This window comes from Talpa occidentalis, unplaced genomic scaffold (genome assembly GCF_014898055.3).
Source record: "Talpa occidentalis isolate TD23 unplaced genomic scaffold, MPIMG_talOcc4v2.1 talOcc4.16, whole genome shotgun sequence".
In the NCBI taxonomy this organism is placed as follows: Eukaryota; Metazoa; Chordata; class Mammalia; order Eulipotyphla; family Talpidae; genus Talpa; species Talpa occidentalis.
The window spans coordinates 81211535-81229256 of record NW_023601653.1 but is presented as its reverse complement, the minus strand read 5'-3'; the positions used below and the strand labels follow the sequence as shown (position 1 = coordinate 81229256).

Below are 17722 nucleotides of genomic sequence, written 5' to 3'. Positions count from 1 at the left end.
CCGGTGACCCAACCACTTGTGATCCCCGGAGTGGGGCAACCCGCCAACGGTCCCGATGCTATCGCCGCGGGGCCTCCCCCGTCGCCCCCGCACCCCCACCCGGGCCCTCCGTTCCCCGCCAGCTCTGGGGGGGGGGGGGGCGCTGCCCGCCCGAGTTTGCTCTGCTCGGAGCTCCTTCCCGGGCTGGAGCTGTTTGTCCAGGGAGGGGCCGCCACTCCTGCCCGGTTTTCGGCTCTCGGCCGGGTGACCCCAGGAACCCTCCTCAGGCTGGGGGGTGGGGCGGGGCAGGCGCTGGGAGAGGCGCGGGCAGCACCCCTGGAGGGCAGGAGTGTGCGCTGGAGGCCTCTCCGGGAACTTCTCTTTTTGCGCCTGCCTCGCTCCTGGTTGGGGCGCGCTCCTGGTTGGGGAGCACTCCTGCTTGGGGGGCACTCCTGCTTGGGGGGCACTCCTGCTTGGGGCGCGCTCCTGGTTGGGGAGCTGCGTGAGGGACGCCGGGGTCGCCGGGGTGGGGCGAGTCCACCCGGGCGCATCTGCTGCTCCCTCGTGGGGGGCCCGTGGGGGGCCCGTGGGGGGCCGTGGGGGGCCGGGCCAACCCCGACCTGTGCCCCCAGGCCTGCGCCGTGGCGCTCATCACCGTGGGAGTAGCGGCCCAGCTCTTCCTGAACCAGATGGTCAGGGAGGGCGCCACCTCGGGCTCCCTGGTGCCTGTGGTCATCATCGCCGTGGGCGCCTTCCTCTTCCTGGTGGCCTTTGTGGGCTGCTGTGGGGCCTGCAAAGAGAACTACTGCCTCATGATGACGGTGAGTGGGGTGACGGGCCAGCGTGGGCCAGCGCGGGTGCCGGGGCTGCCAGAAGGGCACTGCTGCGGAGGGAGGGTGAGGACAGCCTTTGTGGGTGCCCCAGAGGCTGCTTGGCCACGGAGGGCCCCTCTCGCCCAAGCGCCAAGCCCGACTCCTGCCCTCCGCCTGCAGTTCGCCATCTTCCTGTCGCTCATCATGCTGGTGGAGGTGGCGGCCGGCATTGCTGGTTACGTGTTCAAGAACAAGGTAAGCAGGGGCGGGTCAGGGGCCTGCCCCGGGGGCCTGGCTGCTGGGGACCCAGGCGCCCGGAATCCGGATGTGAACAGTGCGCCCCTGTGCTCCCAGGTGATGTCGGAGTTTAGTAAGAACTTCCGGGAGAAGATGCAGGATTATCCCAAGAACAATCACACAGCTGAGTTCCTGGACCGGTTGCAGCAAAAAGTGAGCGGGGGCGCGGGGCCGGGGCTGGGGCCGCAGCGTGGAGGTCGGGGCTCAGGTCATGGTGAAGGTGGACACGGCCTGAACCACATTCTCGCCCGCGCTCTTCTCTCAGTTCCAGTGCTGTGGGGCCGATAACTACACGGACTGGGTGAGCATCCCGTCCATGGGCAGGGACCACGTGCCCGACTCCTGCTGCCGGAATTCTACCCCGCACTGTGGGGAGAAGTTCAAGGTGGAGGACATCTATAGGGAGGTAGGGCGGCGGCTTGAGCACAGGGGACTCGGGGCCCCTGGGAAGTGTCTCGGGAAGTGGGACGTGTGTGTGTTTTACAGAGGGCTGGACCCTGGGCAGTTGGGGGGTCAGGGATGGAGAGGGTGGGAGGCAGAAGGACCGGGGACACGGTGGGGAGCTGCTGCTGATGCCCCCCTGGTGTGCTGCCTCCTGCAGGGCTGTGTGGAGAAGGTTGGGGTCTGGCTGAGGGAAAATGTGCCGGTGGTGACTGGCGTGGCCTTGGGCATTGCCGCCGTGGAGGTGAGGGGTGCCTTTGGACTCAGTCCCGGGCATCTGGGGGGTAGGGGAGGGAGGAGGGTGCCAAGAGGAGGTACTCGTCTGGGGAGGCGAACCCTGGTGGGTTTGGGGTGTCTCGGGTGGGTCTGGGATAACTTGCCCTTTTGACATCTCTCTCTACTCCACTTTCTGTCTCTCCTCCTAGGCCCTGGGGGTTGTCCTGGCTTGCTGCCTCGTGAAGAGTATTCGAAGTGGCTATGAGGTGATGTAGGGGGTCTTGTCTCCTCAGCCCCCTCATCTCGGGGACTGGCGTTCCAGTTTTTCAATTAAACAGATTATTTTTTCAGACTGAAAAGAGTCTCCGTGTGTCTTGAAGAGTCTCTGTGTATCGCTTCCCCTTCCAAGTCATGTCCCTTGTCCTCTGGGGCCTTGCTCTCGATGCTCTGGGTGAGGCGGGCCTATGTGGGGGGGTGTTTGGGAAAGGTGGGTTTTGCGGAAGGCACTGGTTGGGCTGGCCAGGGAGTGGGGACCCACTGGTGTGGCCCGCTGTCCGTCTCCGACTGGCGCCATCGGGCCCTGGGCTGAAATACCCATAGAGCCCTCTCCTGCATATGCCAAAAGGACCCCCTGGCAGAGGTGCAGTCTGGGAGAGGCAAGTCCAGGTCTATCGGGGCATCTTTCCCTTGGCCTCTGCCCACTCTGAGGGTCCAGCAACTGCCGCCATCTGCGGGGGGGTTGGTCCTCTCAGGGTGACGAGATGTGGCCTTGATACCCGTGGACGTTGTCCTTTTTTCATGGAAACCATCCATCCTGACCTTGACCTCTCTTCACTCTCCCTGCCCCCCAGACCGCCCCCCCCAAATAATTGCTATTTCCATTTCAGACTCTGTTGCAGGATTACTCCTAGAAAAGATACACCCAAAGCGCCCTCTGGCGGCCATTCCTCTGCGCGGCTGCCGCCCTCCTCTCCCGCCCCCCAGTGGGCACTAGTTGTTTTGCAGGCACTAAGCAGGCCAGAGGCCCTGGGCAGCAGGCTTGGGTAGTCAACAGTTCAATGCCATCCGTCTGGGCCTCCCTGGTGGTGCAGGGGTTAAACACTGCACTATCAAGCTACTACCAGCCACTGCAGCAGGAGTTCGATCCCCAGCTTGGGAGCAACCCACATGGTGCAGCAGACCTCTCCTGTCTCCCCTCAGCACTGGATTTCAGTCCGTCTGCTCTGCTCCCCACTCTGTCTCTGGTGAATCCTCTCACCCCCTGCACCTCTGGCTTATACCCCAGTTCTTATACGCAAAAATAAACAAAAATCTTTAAAAAAAAAGATAAAAAATAAATGACATCAGTCTCCCAACAGCACCTTCATTTCTGCCAATGACAGTGCTTTTGTATTTTTACTTTCTACGTTTATTGAGTGCCAGTTGTGTGTGGGTACCAGGCAGTAACAGGGCAGGCACAGGAATAAATGGAAGTCCATGCCTGGATTCAGCAGACTGCCTGGGCTGGTCTGGGAAGAACCCAGGTGAGGATGGCATCCACCAGACTGGCTGGCAGGTAGGAGGCTGGCAGCCAGAGCAGCTTAGCGTCCCAGCCCGGGCTATAGCGGGTTCTCGGGTGTCGCGCGGTCAGAGCATGCTCCAGGCACCTGCTCACCTTGGTGAGGTCTGGGTCACAGATGAGGCTCATGATGGACCGCTGCACTTTCAGGTCTGCATCCGGGGGGTGGTTGTAATCAATGTCCCTGTCCTGCTGCAGCCCACCTTGGGTCCCAGCTTTTTCCTGGGCGTGTTGCCCAGCAGAGGTGAGGGGTCCTTAGTTCCGGTCCCCGTTTGGGAGTGGGTAGGTTTCATATGGCTTGGGTGTTCTCCAGGGGTATCTCATTACCCTTACCCCCTCCCTGATGGCCCTGCCCACCCTCTTGCCAGCATGGTGTTATAGGACTGGCCTTCCTGGCATTTCCTTTTCCCTCCACACACCCTACATGGGCCCAGCTACTCACACTTGGTGAGGAAGGCCTCCCCATAGCGGGCCCGTGTGGTTGGAGGGAGCCGTGCCCAGCAGGCCTGCAGGGCTTCCTCCAGACTGTCTAGGTTTGTCACTGGGGTTCGGAAGAAGCCGGGCTCCACGATGGATACTTGTACCCCGAAAGGAGCCATGTCCCTCCTGGAGAGGGGGCGAAGAGAGGTTTCTGTGTTCTTGCCTTATAGAGAGAGGATCTTCAAGGACATGGATGGGAGACTAAGATGGGGACGTTATCAGAAATACAGGTTGTGGGCCTCCCTGGTGTGCAAGGGGTTAAGATGCAACCTATGAAGCTGTCTGCAGCCACTGCAGCACGAGTTCAATCCCAGCCAGGGAGCTACCCCCATGGCGCAGCAGACCTCTCCTGTCTTGCCCACTGCTCCCCTCAGCAGTGTACTTTGTCAGTCTGCCTGTTCTGTTCCCCGCTCTGTCTCCTCTCACCCCCCTCAGGGGTACGCCTCTGGCCTGTACCTTGTATGCATAAATAAATCTAAAAAAAAAAAATACAGGCCATGATGGTAAGGGAGGTCTCTGTTGCCCTAGGCTGAGGGGCAGGTGGCACAGAGGGAGGGAGGTATTTCATGAAGTTTGTTTTATATTTTCTGATCTGGAGCAAGTGTCAGCAAACTTCTTAAAGGGCCAGGTAGTTAATATTGTAGGCAGCGCAGGCCTACTATGAATGATACACATAGATACTTATATAACCATTTACAAAGGTAGAAACCCTTATTAGCTTGTACCAGGCTGGGCAGATCTGGCCTGAGAACCAGTTTGCCAAATCATGACCTAGCAGAACAACATCCCACCCGAACGCAGGGCTGAGTCCTGAGTTTTGGATAGGAAGAGCTTAGATTAGTGTTTGCTGAGTGGCGGGAAGTGGAGATACAGCCTTGGCACAGATACAGAAATCCAAGTATACAAAGTATGTGGCCTGGGAGGTCAATTGGAAAGTGAAAAGGCTGAGAAGCAGGAACACAACCTCACACCGAATGGCGGTGGAAAAGGCAGGCTCCCTCGGAAGGGGGGCTCAGCTTGGGAACCCACTCTGCTCAAAATTCAGGCCCTGCCCAGACCTGTCCTCTCAAATCTCTTGTGCTCGCAGGGAACTTTGAACATTGCAGTGTAGAGATAAAGGGCACGAGAGCCTACTGAGCAGGCTCTCCAGGCCAGCAGACCTGGGGCGAGTCCTGGCGTCTCCACTGACGAGTTACGTGGTCTTGGAAAAGCTGCTGTAAGGCTCTTTCCTTATAGGGTTGTTGAGAGAACCAAATGTGGAGAAGTTACGTAAAGGTTACTAGTTCCCTGTAAGTAGCAGTTGTGTTATCAGTGATAACACTGATGATAACAAGCTTTTTGGGTATTTTCTATGTGCCAGGCACTGCTGGGACTTCACATGCACCTCATTTCAGTTATAACACCCACGAGGCAGGTGTCTCATGCCCATTTAAGAGATGAGGAAAAAGCTGGGGTAAAGAGAAATAACCTATTCAGGTCACAGAGCTCGTGTGAGAGAAGACTGAAGTTTGAACCCACGAACTCGAGGCCTACACTCTCCTCTGACGTGTCTCCTCACAGTATTCTCTGCTGTTTTGGTCACCTCTGCAGGGCAGTCACACATTTGTTTGTGGAGTAGGCCACCCCGGGGCGGGGAGCCCACGGCCTAGTACCCCTCACCTGAGGCTGTCAGAGAAGGCCTCCAGGCCAAACTTGGAGACACAGTAGCCCCCACCGTTGGCCGCCAGGCGGCCCAGGACGCTGGTGATGTTGACGATCCGGCCCCGGGCCTGCTGGAGCAGGGGCAGCAGGGCAAGGGTGACGCCGATGGGGCCCAGCGTGTTCACATTCAGCACCCGATGGAAATCCTCCCGTGTCAGCCAGGGCGTGGGCCCGATGACGCCAGCCACACCAGCATTGTTCACCAGGCCGAAGAGCCCTGTGGTGAGAGAGGCGGGAGGGGTAGGGCTGGAGGCCTCCTCCTCCCCGGGAGGGTCTGAGCGCTGCTCCTTCCCCAGGTCTTCCTCCCTAGCTCCCCACAGCCCCTCCCCAGGTGTAGGTGGCCCAGCCGTACTCACCTGCTTCCCCAACCTGTGTCTCTACCCACTCGGCGGCCCGCTGTATACTGTGAGGATCAGTGACGTCCAGCAGGGTGGTGTGGAGGTGCGAGGAGGCCGCCCACTGCAGGTGCTCTGCCCCCGCGGGAGTCAGGCAGCCGGCCAGGACCCGGAAGCCTCGCTGGTCCAGTCTCAGCGCCAGAAGCCGCCCAAAGCCCGAGTCACAGCCCGTGATGAAGACGAAGGCACCGCTGGCGGGCAGGCGCTGCCGGTCCCTGAGCCACCACAGCGCTGCCCAGAGCAAGACGCCCAGCAGCAAAGGCAGGCACATGGCTGGAGCCCCAGTGACCTGCAGGTGGCAGCCGAGACTGGACAGGAAAGTTTATCCAGTCCTCAGCCCTGGCCCCCCGCGTCCTCCTGGGCTGCAATTCTCTGGACCCAACAGACTGAGAAATTGTCTGCTGGGCAGATTATTGCTAAACTATGGCTCCTTTCTGCAAAGATGTGGGCAGACCCCAGACCGAGGCGAACACCTGACCAGACGAGCGGGTCTGTGCGCAGAACTTCTTGTTTGTTGTCCTCTTTGGCTTAACCAGGGATACTGGACTCTTAATGTGAGCTGGGCTTTGTGACCGGAGACACGAGGCCCAAAGCCGTGTGCTTAGTTCTGGTGGCCCCAGACTTCCTGAGTGATGCCGAGACTCTGTCACCAGCAGCTTCTCGCCTATCAGGGGGGCTAACACCCACCGTGCGTGTGAGGGTGGTGAAAGAATAAAGCTTGCAGTTACCAATCCTTGTAATATTTTGCTCGTTTTGTCATCGCACCCCCATTCCCAGCACCCTACTCACCTCCTCAGGGGAAAGCTAGCGGGCACCACAGTGCCTGAGGCTGCTGCTTTTACTTTCTTGAGAGGCTGCGTCTGCCTGCCAGACTCCCACACTAGCTACAGCGAAGGCCAAAGTCCAGAGCCTGCAGCTTTACACTGGGCGCCAGAGGCATTAGGGGTATGCGGGGCGGGGTTGTGGGGAGAGGCTGGGAGGAGGAGTCGGGGAGTCTACAGCCCGGCTACAGTCAGGGCTGGGCACAGGTCAGCCAGGGCTAGGCTCCCAGTGGCTGCCTTTTGCCCCACCCCACCGCCCACCCTGACCACCTCCTTCATGGACCCCCAGCAGGGGGACTGGTCGAGCATGGCAGCTGCCTCCCCTCTGCTGGCGACCATGGACCCGCCATTCCTCCCCTTTCCCAGTCCTGAAGGGCCCCTGAGCCTGAAGTGTTAATCTCCCACCTGGCCCCAACTCATGACACTGCTTGGTGCCAGGCTGGGAGAGGCCATGGGCACGTGGAGAGGCAGAAAGCCAGGGCTGGGACTGGGCCTGCTCCCTGTCTTAATTTCCTTCTGTAGCTTCACTCTGACCTTCTCTGGGAAGGGCCGGGCAGCTCCCACCTTTCGTTAACCCAACAGGCGCCTGAACCAGGCCTGCAGAGGGAAAGAAAGCAGGTTTGGTCAAGAGGAAGCTGGTCTCTCTACCGAAAAGGTGCCTGTCCCGAAGGGAAACTGTCTTGGATCTTCCACTCCCACCACCCACGCTGTGCTCCTTGAAACACAGCAAAGAGAGGGGCCTCCCTGGTGGTGCAGGGGTTAAGTCCCAGCGCCATCCAGCTAGCAACAGCCACTGCAACATGAGTTTGATCCCGGCCAGGGAGCTGCCCACAGGGCGCAGCAGACCTCTCCTGTCTCCCCGCTGCTCCCCTTAGCAGTGTGTTTCAGTGGATCTGCCTGTTCTGCTCCCCACTCTGTCTCTGGTGAATCCTCTCACCCCCATACCTCTGGCCTGCACCCCAGTTCTTGTATGCATACATAAATTAAAAAATCTTAAAAAAAAATACCAAAGAGAAATGGAAGCTTGTGTTTTATTCATGGGCTGTCAACCTCCCTCTTGCCCCCTCGGGGAGGGGAGAGGGGCTAGGAGGGGGCAGACTGCAGCTGTCCTTTGTAGACATATTCCAGCGCCGTGGCAATGGTGCGCATGTCCAGTTCGATGCTCCGAGCCCAGTTCTCTACATCCCCGATTTCCTGGGAGGCGGGGGAGGGGTCCAGAAGTCAGGGTGGGCAGAGTGTGGTTCTAGGGGATACCTGGGGTTACTTTCCATTCATCCCCCAGAAAAGGCTTGGCTTGAACCCACCAACTGCTTTTATTTCTTTAGCTTCTGACATTGGGGCCTGGGATGGGGTTCTGGGGCCACTGCCGCTTCCTCTTTAACTCCAAGCCTGAGGTGACCCCACGGGAGGCAGCCGATGGGGTAGAGGACAGGGCTGGGGATGGAGAGGGAGTGTGGCCCACCTTGAGTGCCTGGTTGAAGTTCTCCACCATCCCGATCCACTGGCCTGTCTGCTTGGCAAACTGGGCAGCCTGGACCTGCAGGGTCTTCACCTCATGGTCCAGCTTCCTCTGGTTCATGTAGGCCTGGGCCACACTAGAGGGGAGGAGGGAGGAAGTTCGTTCGCCAGCTCGCGGTGGGGGTGGGGGGTGGTCTGCAGGGCTAACATGCTATTGCTCCAGTGGGAGGCCAGCCAGAAGTCAGGCCATTCTTGGATGTGATGCAAACGAACCCCGCTCCCTCCTCCCACTCTTGGGAGCCCCAGGAGAACCTCACTGAGAGCTGACTAGAAACATACCATCTCCTACTCCCCAAAAGGAGTTCCTGAAGCTGGGTGGGAGAAGGGAGGGTTAACCTGGGGGAGATCCCAGAGGATGGGGCCGGGAGGGAAAGGGGATGGGGAAGCTGGGAAAGCACATCTGGCAGTGACTGGAAGTCCAGGGACCCATGAAACAAACTGGGAAGGGAAATCGGGCCCCTCCCTGAATTTGGGGTGGGTTGGGAGAGCAACCCCCTTCCTCAGGAACTCAGGGTCAAGAGAAGATATCCCAGGGGCTGCCTTTTGGCTTTCAGCCTCTCTCCCAGCCCTTGTCGCCCACACAGATGAATGAAAACACACACACACGCAAGCACACGCGCACGCGCGCACACACACACACACACACACACACACACACACACTCTTCCTCTTTTCTTTCTGCTCTAGGCAATAGTTTCTCTTCTCTCCGCAATCAAGGTGCCGGCTGCAGTGACCATGACTGCCGTGGGCTTGGAACCCCCAGTGCTCTGCCCATCACTCTCCTGTTCCCACACTCTCCGGCGATTGTGCAAGAACTCTTCTTCCTTATTGGCGGATGAATCTTTCACTCCCCACCCCAAAGCTCTAGGTCAGCTGGGAGACTCCACATCCGGTGCCCCCCACCACTGGAATCTGAGGGGGCTGGTGGGGGCAAGGGGTTGGGGGGGTCAAGAGAGTGGGAAGGACACCTGATGGGCTGAGATAGACTGAGTCTTTGTGTTTTTCTTTCCGGGGAAGCAGAGAGGTCGTGGGCAGCAACACAAAACCCTTTCTAATCTGGCTTTGGCTGAGCTGCCCTCTAAGCTGGAGAGGGGTGGCCTCGGCCAACTTCACAGCAGATACCAGGAGGGGCCCGTGAGGGAGGAATGGGGCCAGACTCTGTGCCCCTCTTTGGGGGGCAGCTGGGCCATGGGGGGTGTGGTGTAGGAGCTGATCATAGCAGGGGGTGCCCAGTGCTTCAAGAGAGTCCCCTGGGAGTTTCGAGATGCCAGTTTTCCCTGTTGATCTGCTCTCCACCGTTGACACTGAGTGAGGCGAGAGGCCTGGAGGGGAGGGCGCTCCGAGACCCCAGCCACAGCCCTCCTGCCCAGAGATGAGTAATGAAGATGACAACCCTGCACGTCTCGCTGGGGTGACTCAGCCTCTGGACTCACAACCAAGCCATTCTATTTGCCCTGGGGAGGAAGGCATCCTACTGCCTCTTTTCTTCCCACAGACGCCTATCAAACCACCATCTCTGCGGTCTTCTGGGTCAGTCAGGGTCAAGGGACAATATTCTTTGTTCCTTCCCAATTTGTGGCCGTCCCGGGCATTCTCATTTAGGGCTGGGGCAGGGGGTGGTCCTTGGCGGCCCAGAAGGAAAGGAAGAGACAGCCTGGCTCTGCTGTGGCTCCTGGCACAGGTTCTGCCCTTACTATCACCAGCTGTGCCATGTCTTTCCTGCCAGCTGCTACCCAGGCCTGCCAGAGAGTGGAGGTGGAGAAGACAGGATGGTGAGCTGTGGTGAAGGAGGGTGCCCTCCCTCTGCTGAAGTGACAGCTGGACTTGGAAGGGTGAAGGGAGGTGGGCAGATGGCACCAAATTGTCAGCACCAGGAAAGTTACTGTGGGGAGGGGGAGCCTGGCAGCGTCTCCAACCACTGCCGCTGCTCCCCCTGCCAATGTCAGGGGTCAGAGCTGACTCAAGCCTCCCTCCATGGAGTCAGACTGGGTGGGGAGAGGCAGGAGGACGCGTGGAACATGTCATCCCCTCAAGAGCAGTCTTGGGTCTCGACCTCGCCAGTCACTGAAATTAGGGCTCGGGGTGTGCACAGGCTGGTGTTGATGGGAAGAGGCTCATACCCCACATTGAGATGATCCACTAAAGCTTCTGTCAGGCAGGTGGCGGCAGTGATGGCCTCTCGCCTCCTCTTCTCTGGGGGGAGGGAGGAAACAATTGGACTGGAGACTGGTTTTTTGAGGGGTGGTCCTGAAGGTTTCCCACCCGCTCAACAGTATTCTGTGGGAACATGTCAACTCGGCTCGGAAATCCAGAGCTGAAAAAGAGCTTGCAAAACGGTGGCGCAGCGGTTGAGCGCTGGGTTGCGAAGCTCCCCGCGGCCTCTGCAGCGCCGGTTCGATCCCCGGCTGCTCCCCGGTCACCAGAGGAGGGTCCCACATGGTGCGCAGACCTCTCCTGCCGCCCGCTGCTCCCCTCAGCAGTGTCCTTCGGTCCTTCTGCCTGCTCTGCTCCCCGCTCTGGCTCTGGTGAATCCTCTCACCCTCCCGCGCTTCTGACTGTACCCAGTGCTTGTATAAATAAATAAATCAATCTAAAAAAAAATGATGAAAGCGAGCAAAATATTTCTTTAAAAAAAACCCAAACCATCAGGCAAGCCCCTCCGTCCTAGCCGGGCGGAAACGAGCGCCTCACAGGGCAAGTCGCGGGCCCGGGCCGCGAACCAGGCTCCCGGGCATCCTTACCCCCGTCTTGGCCTCAGGATTGGCAACCCCGGGGTTCCCGGCCCGGATTTAGCAAACAAGGGCCCCGCCCCGTTTCGCAGGCTTCAGGCCTCCAAGAACCCCCGCTCCGAGGGGCCCCCCTCCCCCGGGCCGAAGCAGCTGCCCCGCCGCGGGCGCCGGGCCCAACCCGCGCGCGACCCGCCGGCAGGGGCGGGACGCGGAGGCCGCGTCCGCGGCTGAGGGGACGGCGCTGCCGGGGGCGCGGCCCTGCCCGGCCTCCCCAGCCCGCGCGTCGCTGCGTCTGGGCGGCGGCTCGGGCCGCCCGGCTGAGGCCAGGCCGCGGCGGGGAAAGGGCGCCGCGCCCGGCCGCTCACCCTGCAGCTCCTTGCGCTCGTTCTGCTTGGCCTGGTGCTCCTTCAGCAGGCGGGACAGCATGGCCGGCGGGCGGGCGCGGGCCCCGGGCTGCGGGAACGGGCGGGCGCTCGGCGGCTCCGGGGCCGGGTCACGTGGCGGCCTCGTCACGTGAGGCGCGGCCCGGCCTCCCGGGGCGGCGGGCGTCGGTGGCGGGGAGCCCGCCTTTGCCAGGGTGGGGCGGCGGCGGGCTGGGGGCTTGTGAGCGCTTGTCCTTATCGAAGCTCGTTTTTTGGTGAGTGTTGGAAGCCGTTTTCTTCGCTGCCCATGCGGAAGAGCCAGTTTTTTTTTTAAAGATTTATTTTTATTCAAGAACTGGGGTACAGGCCTGAGGCCTGGGGGGTGAGAGGATTCATCAGAGACAGAGTGGGGAGCAGAACAGGCACACTGACCGAAGTACACTGCTGAGGGGAGCAGCGGGCGAGGCAGGAGAGGTCTGCTGCACCATGTGGGTAGCTCCCTGGCTGGGGATCGAACTCGTGCTGCAGAGGCTGCGGATAGTTTCATAGGCTGCGTCTTAACCCCTTGCGCCACCAGGGAGGCCCGGCAGAGCCAGTTTTTAACTTCCCTGGCTCGCAGGCCAGCGGGAGTGTCGGTGTGGCCAGTCTGCCCATCATGGTGGTTCTGTTGTTGGAGCAAAGGCCGCTGGCCTCATTGACATTCTTTCCCTGGCCTCGCCTTTCTCTCCTGGCAGCTCAGGCTGCTTCTGGGTGGATTCTCAGCTCCCTCCCTCTAGGAGGGAAGGCTTTCCTCTCTTTTCCAACACTCCTCACCACCCCACCGAGGTGATCTTTGCAGAGAAGCAGCATTTTAGGGCACTTCCACTGGCCTCCCAGGGAGCTTTGCTAGCTTGGCTGTCTGTGTGCGGTGGATGTACAATTCCTTCTCTGTCCTTTTGTGGTCAGGGAATGAGAGCCCATTATCAGAAGAGTAAGTGCTACTGCCAAAATAAAAGGTGAATTATATTGTCCCTCTCTGAAATAAAGAGAAATGCTTCTGGGATTAACTCCAACAAGAAAAAGAAATCATCAGCATCATCAACATATTCTTGCTTTTGCCACAGTGTCTCTGGTGCACCGTGTACTACATGCTGGATGGCTTTGTGCACGTTGCTTACTCCAGATTTTGGTTTTCTCTTTGGTAAAATAAGGGGATTGAATTGGTGGTGGTTCTCAACCCTTGCGAAATATTAGAATTATGTGGGGGAAGTTTTAAAAAATGTGGAGGGGCCTCCCTGTTGGCGCAAGGGGTTAAATCTCAGCACTGAAGTTATCTGCAGCCACTGCAGCAGGAGTTTGATACCCAGCCAGGGAGCTACCCACACAGCGCAGCAGACCTCTCCTGACTCCCCACGGCTCCCCTCAGCAGTGTATTTCAGTAGATCTGTCTGTTCTGTTCCCCACTCTGTCTCTGGTGAATCCTCTTACGCCCCCTACACCTCTGGCCTGTACCCCAGTTGTTGTATGCATAAAGAAATAAATCTTTAAAAAAATAAAAAACGTGGAGGCCCCAGACTAATTAGCTAGATTTGTGAGGGTGGAGTCCAGGCAGAGGTATTTAAAACAAGTTGCTCAGGTGATTCTAATGTGCATTCAAGGCTGAGAATCCCTCATCTAAGCCTCACTTCAGGCTATTTCCAACTTTGGCATTCTCTCATTTTGTGATTCAGTTCCATGTTGAATACTGACCTCATTTTATCAACTTGCTGGGAAAGAGAAATCGGTGCTGTTTGAGTTAGAATAAAACATTGTTGAATCTTCTGAGTAAGAGGTGAGGATTACTGATTGACTTGTTCATTTCACTGCTTGCCAAGTAGCATCTTAAATTCTAGGAGATGTGCGACCTTCAAAGGGTTAGTGAGTGAAATGGGTAAGTGCAGCCTAAAGTAGAATATTAAGCCCTACAATAAAAATTCTGAATAAAAATGTTGGAAACTGTGCGTATGTATCTATGCTTACATGTGCACTGTAACTTATTTCCCCTGAGTGCAGGTCACATGTGTTAATTCATTTAATCCCTAGAACACTTCTGTGAACACTTCTATTATTATTTGCATCCCCAGTTTGTAGATGACGAATCTCAGATATAGAGCAGGTAAGTAATAGGTCGTCAAGCATTGGAGCGAGGGGAACAGATTAGGCTATCTGCTCTGGGGGCCCAGGCTACTAGACTGCCCACCCCATGAGAGAGACCCCAAAAGGGGAGGCCCAGAGCTCTGTTGGGGAGGGTGCCATGTCTCTTCACTCCATCCAAGCACTAATCAGGCCCGACACTGCTTCACTGCTCAGATCAGATGCTGTGAGGCTGCTCGGGCACAGACACCCTGTCTCATCACACTGCCCCTCTAACCTGTGACACATCAGTTGCTGGGAATCCTAGCAGGGGAGGGGTTCTGCTCCAGAGGGGGGCTGATCGATACAAGTGGGAAGTGTGAGGCATCACAGGGCAGCCTGGCCAGGTCCTCCCTGCCCCCTCCCCTGGCTCCAGCTTCCAACTGCAGTGAGCCAGCAAAATAGAGGTAGATGGGAAGATACCTGGTGTCTCACTCCCAGAGCTGTGAGGCCTGCGAGAATGACAGTTTGGAAGAGGAGCCAGGGAGTGGAGGCCTGAAGACATGAAACAGGGCAGGGGCTGACGGGGTGGGCTTGGTGTTGGTGGTTTCAGGGTTGAGTCTGTGAATGTTAAGATTCTACTGACTCAGGGAGACGGCCAAGCTCATCCTGTATTACCCTCACCCGCTTGGCACAGCTGCCTGACATTTGCGCCGTCAGTCCAGAGACTGCCAGGATTCTGCAGACACCAGCCTTATCCCCTCTCCCACACACTAGTTGTTCCTTTGCCCTAGAGCTGGGCAGAGGACATAGTTACCTATTCCTGGGGACCCCGGCTGATCTCTACAGGGTCATCCTCCAGCTGCTCCTTTTTGGGGCTCTTGCTGCTGGCTGTCTGACCTGAGTTTCTGCCTGGTTGAAGCCCAGATCCACTTGCCATTGGTAGAGATGGACACAGCTGTATGCATCTCCAGAGAATGACTCATGAAATTGGAAATCTTTCTGCCCACTTCTCTTTACAGCTTCCCATCCAGATTATTTTCCCTTTGAATGAATGAATGCAATTCACATTCTTTTCTCCACTCATTGCCTTGTTCTTTTTGAGCTCTCTTTCAGCGTTAGCTTTACTTCTTTTTTTAAGATTTTTTTATGCACAGAAGAACTGGGGTGTAGACCAGAGGTGTGGGGGGCGAGAGGATCCACCAGAGACAGAGTGGGGAGCAGAAGAGGCAGACTGACTGAAATACACTGCTGAGGGGAGCAGTGGGCGAGTCAGGAGAGGTCTGCTGTGCCATGTGGGTAGCTCCCTGGCTGGGAATCCAACTCATGTCTCAGTGGCTGGCGATAGTTTGATAAAGCTGAGACTTTAACCCCTGTGCCACCAGGGAGGCCCTAAGTGATAGCTTTAATTAGCAATCTCCAACTTGACTGGTTGGGTCAAACATTTGGGTCGGAAGCTGCTGAGTTTTTGGGGGCTGGGTGAGGACCGAGGGAGTCCATGGAGTGAGTGGAGAAAGCTTCTCATTCTGGGAAATATGGCTAGGTTTCAAGAGGGGGCCCTTGGTGGTGTGGCAAAGTTCCAAATGTTGGCCTGAAGCCACTGCTCAAAGAAAAGGGGCCCTCAAGACAGCTTAAATGGTTTCCTGTGGGAGTGACCTCTCAATCCCTCCCCGCAAGATGCCAGGGTTTCCTTTGCATTCTCAAAGACCGGAGTGGTCAGGTCATTTCCTCACGGATCCCCCTTGATCACATTTATATTCTTTTCATCCCACCTACTCCCAGAGTTTGAGCTTTGGCTACAGAGAGAATTCAGAGGCAGGCAGAAGGATTCCTGTGTTGGGGCAGTGGGTGGGGTGAGAAAGGCCTCATGTTTGCGTTGGGAGGAAGAGGCTGACCTGGGACATATGCACCAAGTCTTTGCTGCCAGAAGAGGTGGAGGAGAAGTTAACCCTGAATGTGTTCCGGAAGTGTTTGTAAGCTAGAGACAGCAGCTAGAGGCAGAGTGATTGGGGGAACTGAAAAATGGGGATCCCAGATGTGTGTAGGAGCTTGTCAGTGAGGAAGACTCACTTCCACTCTGACCAGGCCCAAAGTCTTTGCTGGATCTAGACAGTCATCAGTTTTAAAATGTTTTCAAATTATTTTGAAATAGTTTTAGACCCAGAGGAAGTTGCAAAAATAGTGCCTGAAGTCTCTTGGACCCTTCACCCAGCTTCCCCTAGTGGCGACAGCTCGTTCTCCAATAAACGTCATTTTGTTCAAAGTTGTTATAATGTTGATGAGAATAAAACAATCCCAGTCAGTGAAAGGAGGACCTGCTTTGCTTGCCATCAATTTGCTTAAAAGTCACAGTTTCCAGGAAACCATTCTAAGCGAGGACGTATTTCCATCTCGAAACGAGGAGGCTGACGTATGTGCACTACTGTTGAGAGCCTCCAAACTGGACCCCATGGCCAACACGGTTTACACGTCTCCAGGTGTGTGTGCTCAATGTCATTTTATCTCACGTTTAGAGTTGAATAATCACCCCCAAAATCAAGACACAGAACACCTCATCACCACGACGGAATCCCCCGTACTCTTCTTTTATCGTCAAACCTCCTCCCGCATCCCTGCCCCTGGAGGTCACTCATCTGTCCCTCGTTGCTACACTTTTGTCATGTTGCGAATGCCGCGTGAGTGGACTCTCAGGGTATCGCCACTGGTTTTGTTTTAATAAAGTCCCAAACTCTCGACTCAAATGCTCACGAAGTTCCCTGGTAGGTTCTTAACGTTGCGCTCCCTCCTTTCTCCAGATCCCTGTAGTGTCTCCACTCCACCCCTCACCTACAAACTGCACCGCGCTCCAGCGATCTGCTCTCACTCCTTCAGGGAAAACGGACATGTCTAAACTCACCAGGCTGGTCTAGGGCTCTGGCACCAGCCCCACCCTCCCTTGCCCCACTATTTATAGCCGGGCTTATTTTGGGCCCCCCTCTCTCTCTCCCTCTCTCTCTCCTCCTTCCTGCCGAGGCGGTGAGGTGACTTCTCGAGTATTTGGGCAGAGGAGTTCTGAAACAGATTCTTGGCATCTGATTTCATGCTGGGATTTAGCAGGAGCCGGTGGAGTAGAGCTGCAGGGAGGCAGAAACTGCGGGTGCAGAGGGGAAGGCAGCTGGGGCTCCAAAGGCATTTGCCCCTCGTTGGAAGTCTGGCTTGAGAGTCAGGAGACCTGGGTTCTGTCCTGATTTTACTACTCCGCATTCTCATCTCAGCGCTACTGCCTGCGGTTCTGGGCGTAATTAGAGTAGAATCCCATAGCCAGCCCGGGAAGCATCTGCATTTCCTTGATAGCATCTGTTTAGAGGAGCACTAGGCCCCTGGAAGGGATGTCCGTAAGGGCAGTGTTGCAGAAATGGAGGCCACACCTTCAAATGTACAGTAACTTACCCAGCTCAAGGATTGTTCCAGGGCCGGCGGAGGGCCCTTTCGCTTTTTTTTTTTTTTTTTGGAATTTATGTATTTATGCATACAAGAGCTGGGGTACAGGCCAGAGATGTGGGGCATTCACCAGAGACAGAGTGGGGAGCAGAACAGGCAGACCAACTGAAATACACGGCAGCGGGCCAGTCACGAGAGGTCTGCTGCGCCATGTGGGTGTCTCCCTGGCTGGCGGGGGGGGGGGGGGGGGGGGGCTTGAACTCGTGCTGCAGAGGCTGCTGTCGCTTCATGGGTTGTGTCTTAACCCCTTGCACCACCAGGGAGTCCCCCCCTTTTTTGAAAGTATAATCCTGGACAAAGATGAGAGACAAAGGGATTGCGATCCGGGGAATCAGGTAGAACACGTGTTGGGATTTTTACGAAAGGGCAGAAGAGAAAATCCTAAGAATGTGATGTGTGCGAGGGACAGCAGAGACACCGGAAAACAGTCTGAGGAAGATCCCAAGGGGCAGCGACAAGGAAGGGAGGGGAAGCAGAGTTTCGGGGGAGACAAAACCAGCGAGCGGGCGAGCAGGCGAAGGAGGGGGGGGGACGGGCGCGCATCAGCCCTGGGCAGACGGAGCCCCGGAGGGCGGTGGGAGAACGCGGCCTCCGGCGGTGCCAGATTATTTCCCGGCTCTTCTTGGCCCCACGGCCGGACCCGAGCTATAAATAGCCGAGCTGGGGAACGTCCCCTCCCCGCGGCTCCGGTCTCCGCCCGGGGCAGGGTCTGGGAAAGCGCCGGAGCCCGGGTCCCCGCGGACGCCCCGCCCGGCCCGCCCGGCCCGCGCGCCCCGCGCGCCCTCGCGGCTCCAGGCCCCTCCCGGCGAGGCTGGGAGGGGAGCGTGGGGGGCCGGGGGGCG

General features: G+C 57.4%; 3 protein-coding genes across 3 annotated transcripts in view; 1 reads left to right on the top strand and 2 right to left on the bottom strand.

The window, feature by feature from the left end:
• Positions 1 to 2127, top strand: part of CD63 (CD63 molecule) — a 3304-nt gene extending 1177 nt beyond the window's left edge. Inside the window, exons 2-7 of the mRNA XM_037513316.2 lie at positions 516 to 800; positions 972 to 1046; positions 1146 to 1241; positions 1354 to 1494; positions 1690 to 1773; positions 1955 to 2127. Of these exons, the coding sequence (XP_037369213.1) occupies positions 516 to 800; positions 972 to 1046; positions 1146 to 1241; positions 1354 to 1494; positions 1690 to 1773; positions 1955 to 2020 (747 nt within the window). The 3' untranslated portion in view covers positions 2021 to 2127. The remainder of the gene's footprint in view (positions 1 to 515; positions 801 to 971; positions 1047 to 1145; positions 1242 to 1353; positions 1495 to 1689; positions 1774 to 1954) is intronic.
• Positions 2128 to 3099: 972 nt separating this feature from the next.
• RDH5 (retinol dehydrogenase 5) lies at positions 3100 to 6838 on the bottom strand. Its single transcript, XM_037514932.2, has 5 exons — positions 6669 to 6838; positions 5841 to 6555; positions 5443 to 5701; positions 3746 to 3909; positions 3100 to 3455 (listed from the first exon to the last, which is right to left on the bottom strand). The coding sequence occupies exons 2-5, from the start codon at positions 6148 to 6150 to the stop codon at positions 3232 to 3234; spliced, it is 957 nt and encodes a 318-aa protein (XP_037370829.1). The 5' UTR covers positions 6151 to 6555; positions 6669 to 6838; the 3' UTR covers positions 3100 to 3231.
• Positions 6839 to 7699: 861 nt separating this feature from the next.
• On the bottom strand, positions 7700 to 11419 carry BLOC1S1 (biogenesis of lysosomal organelles complex 1 subunit 1). The gene is made up of 4 exons (XM_037514931.2): positions 11313 to 11419; positions 10339 to 10411; positions 8163 to 8295; positions 7700 to 7894 (listed from the first exon to the last, which is right to left on the bottom strand). Exons 1-4 carry the CDS (start codon positions 11371 to 11373, stop codon positions 7784 to 7786), a joined length of 378 nt encoding a protein of 125 aa, XP_037370828.1. The 5' UTR covers positions 11374 to 11419; the 3' UTR covers positions 7700 to 7783.
• Between the last annotated feature and the right edge of the window lie 6303 nt (positions 11420 to 17722).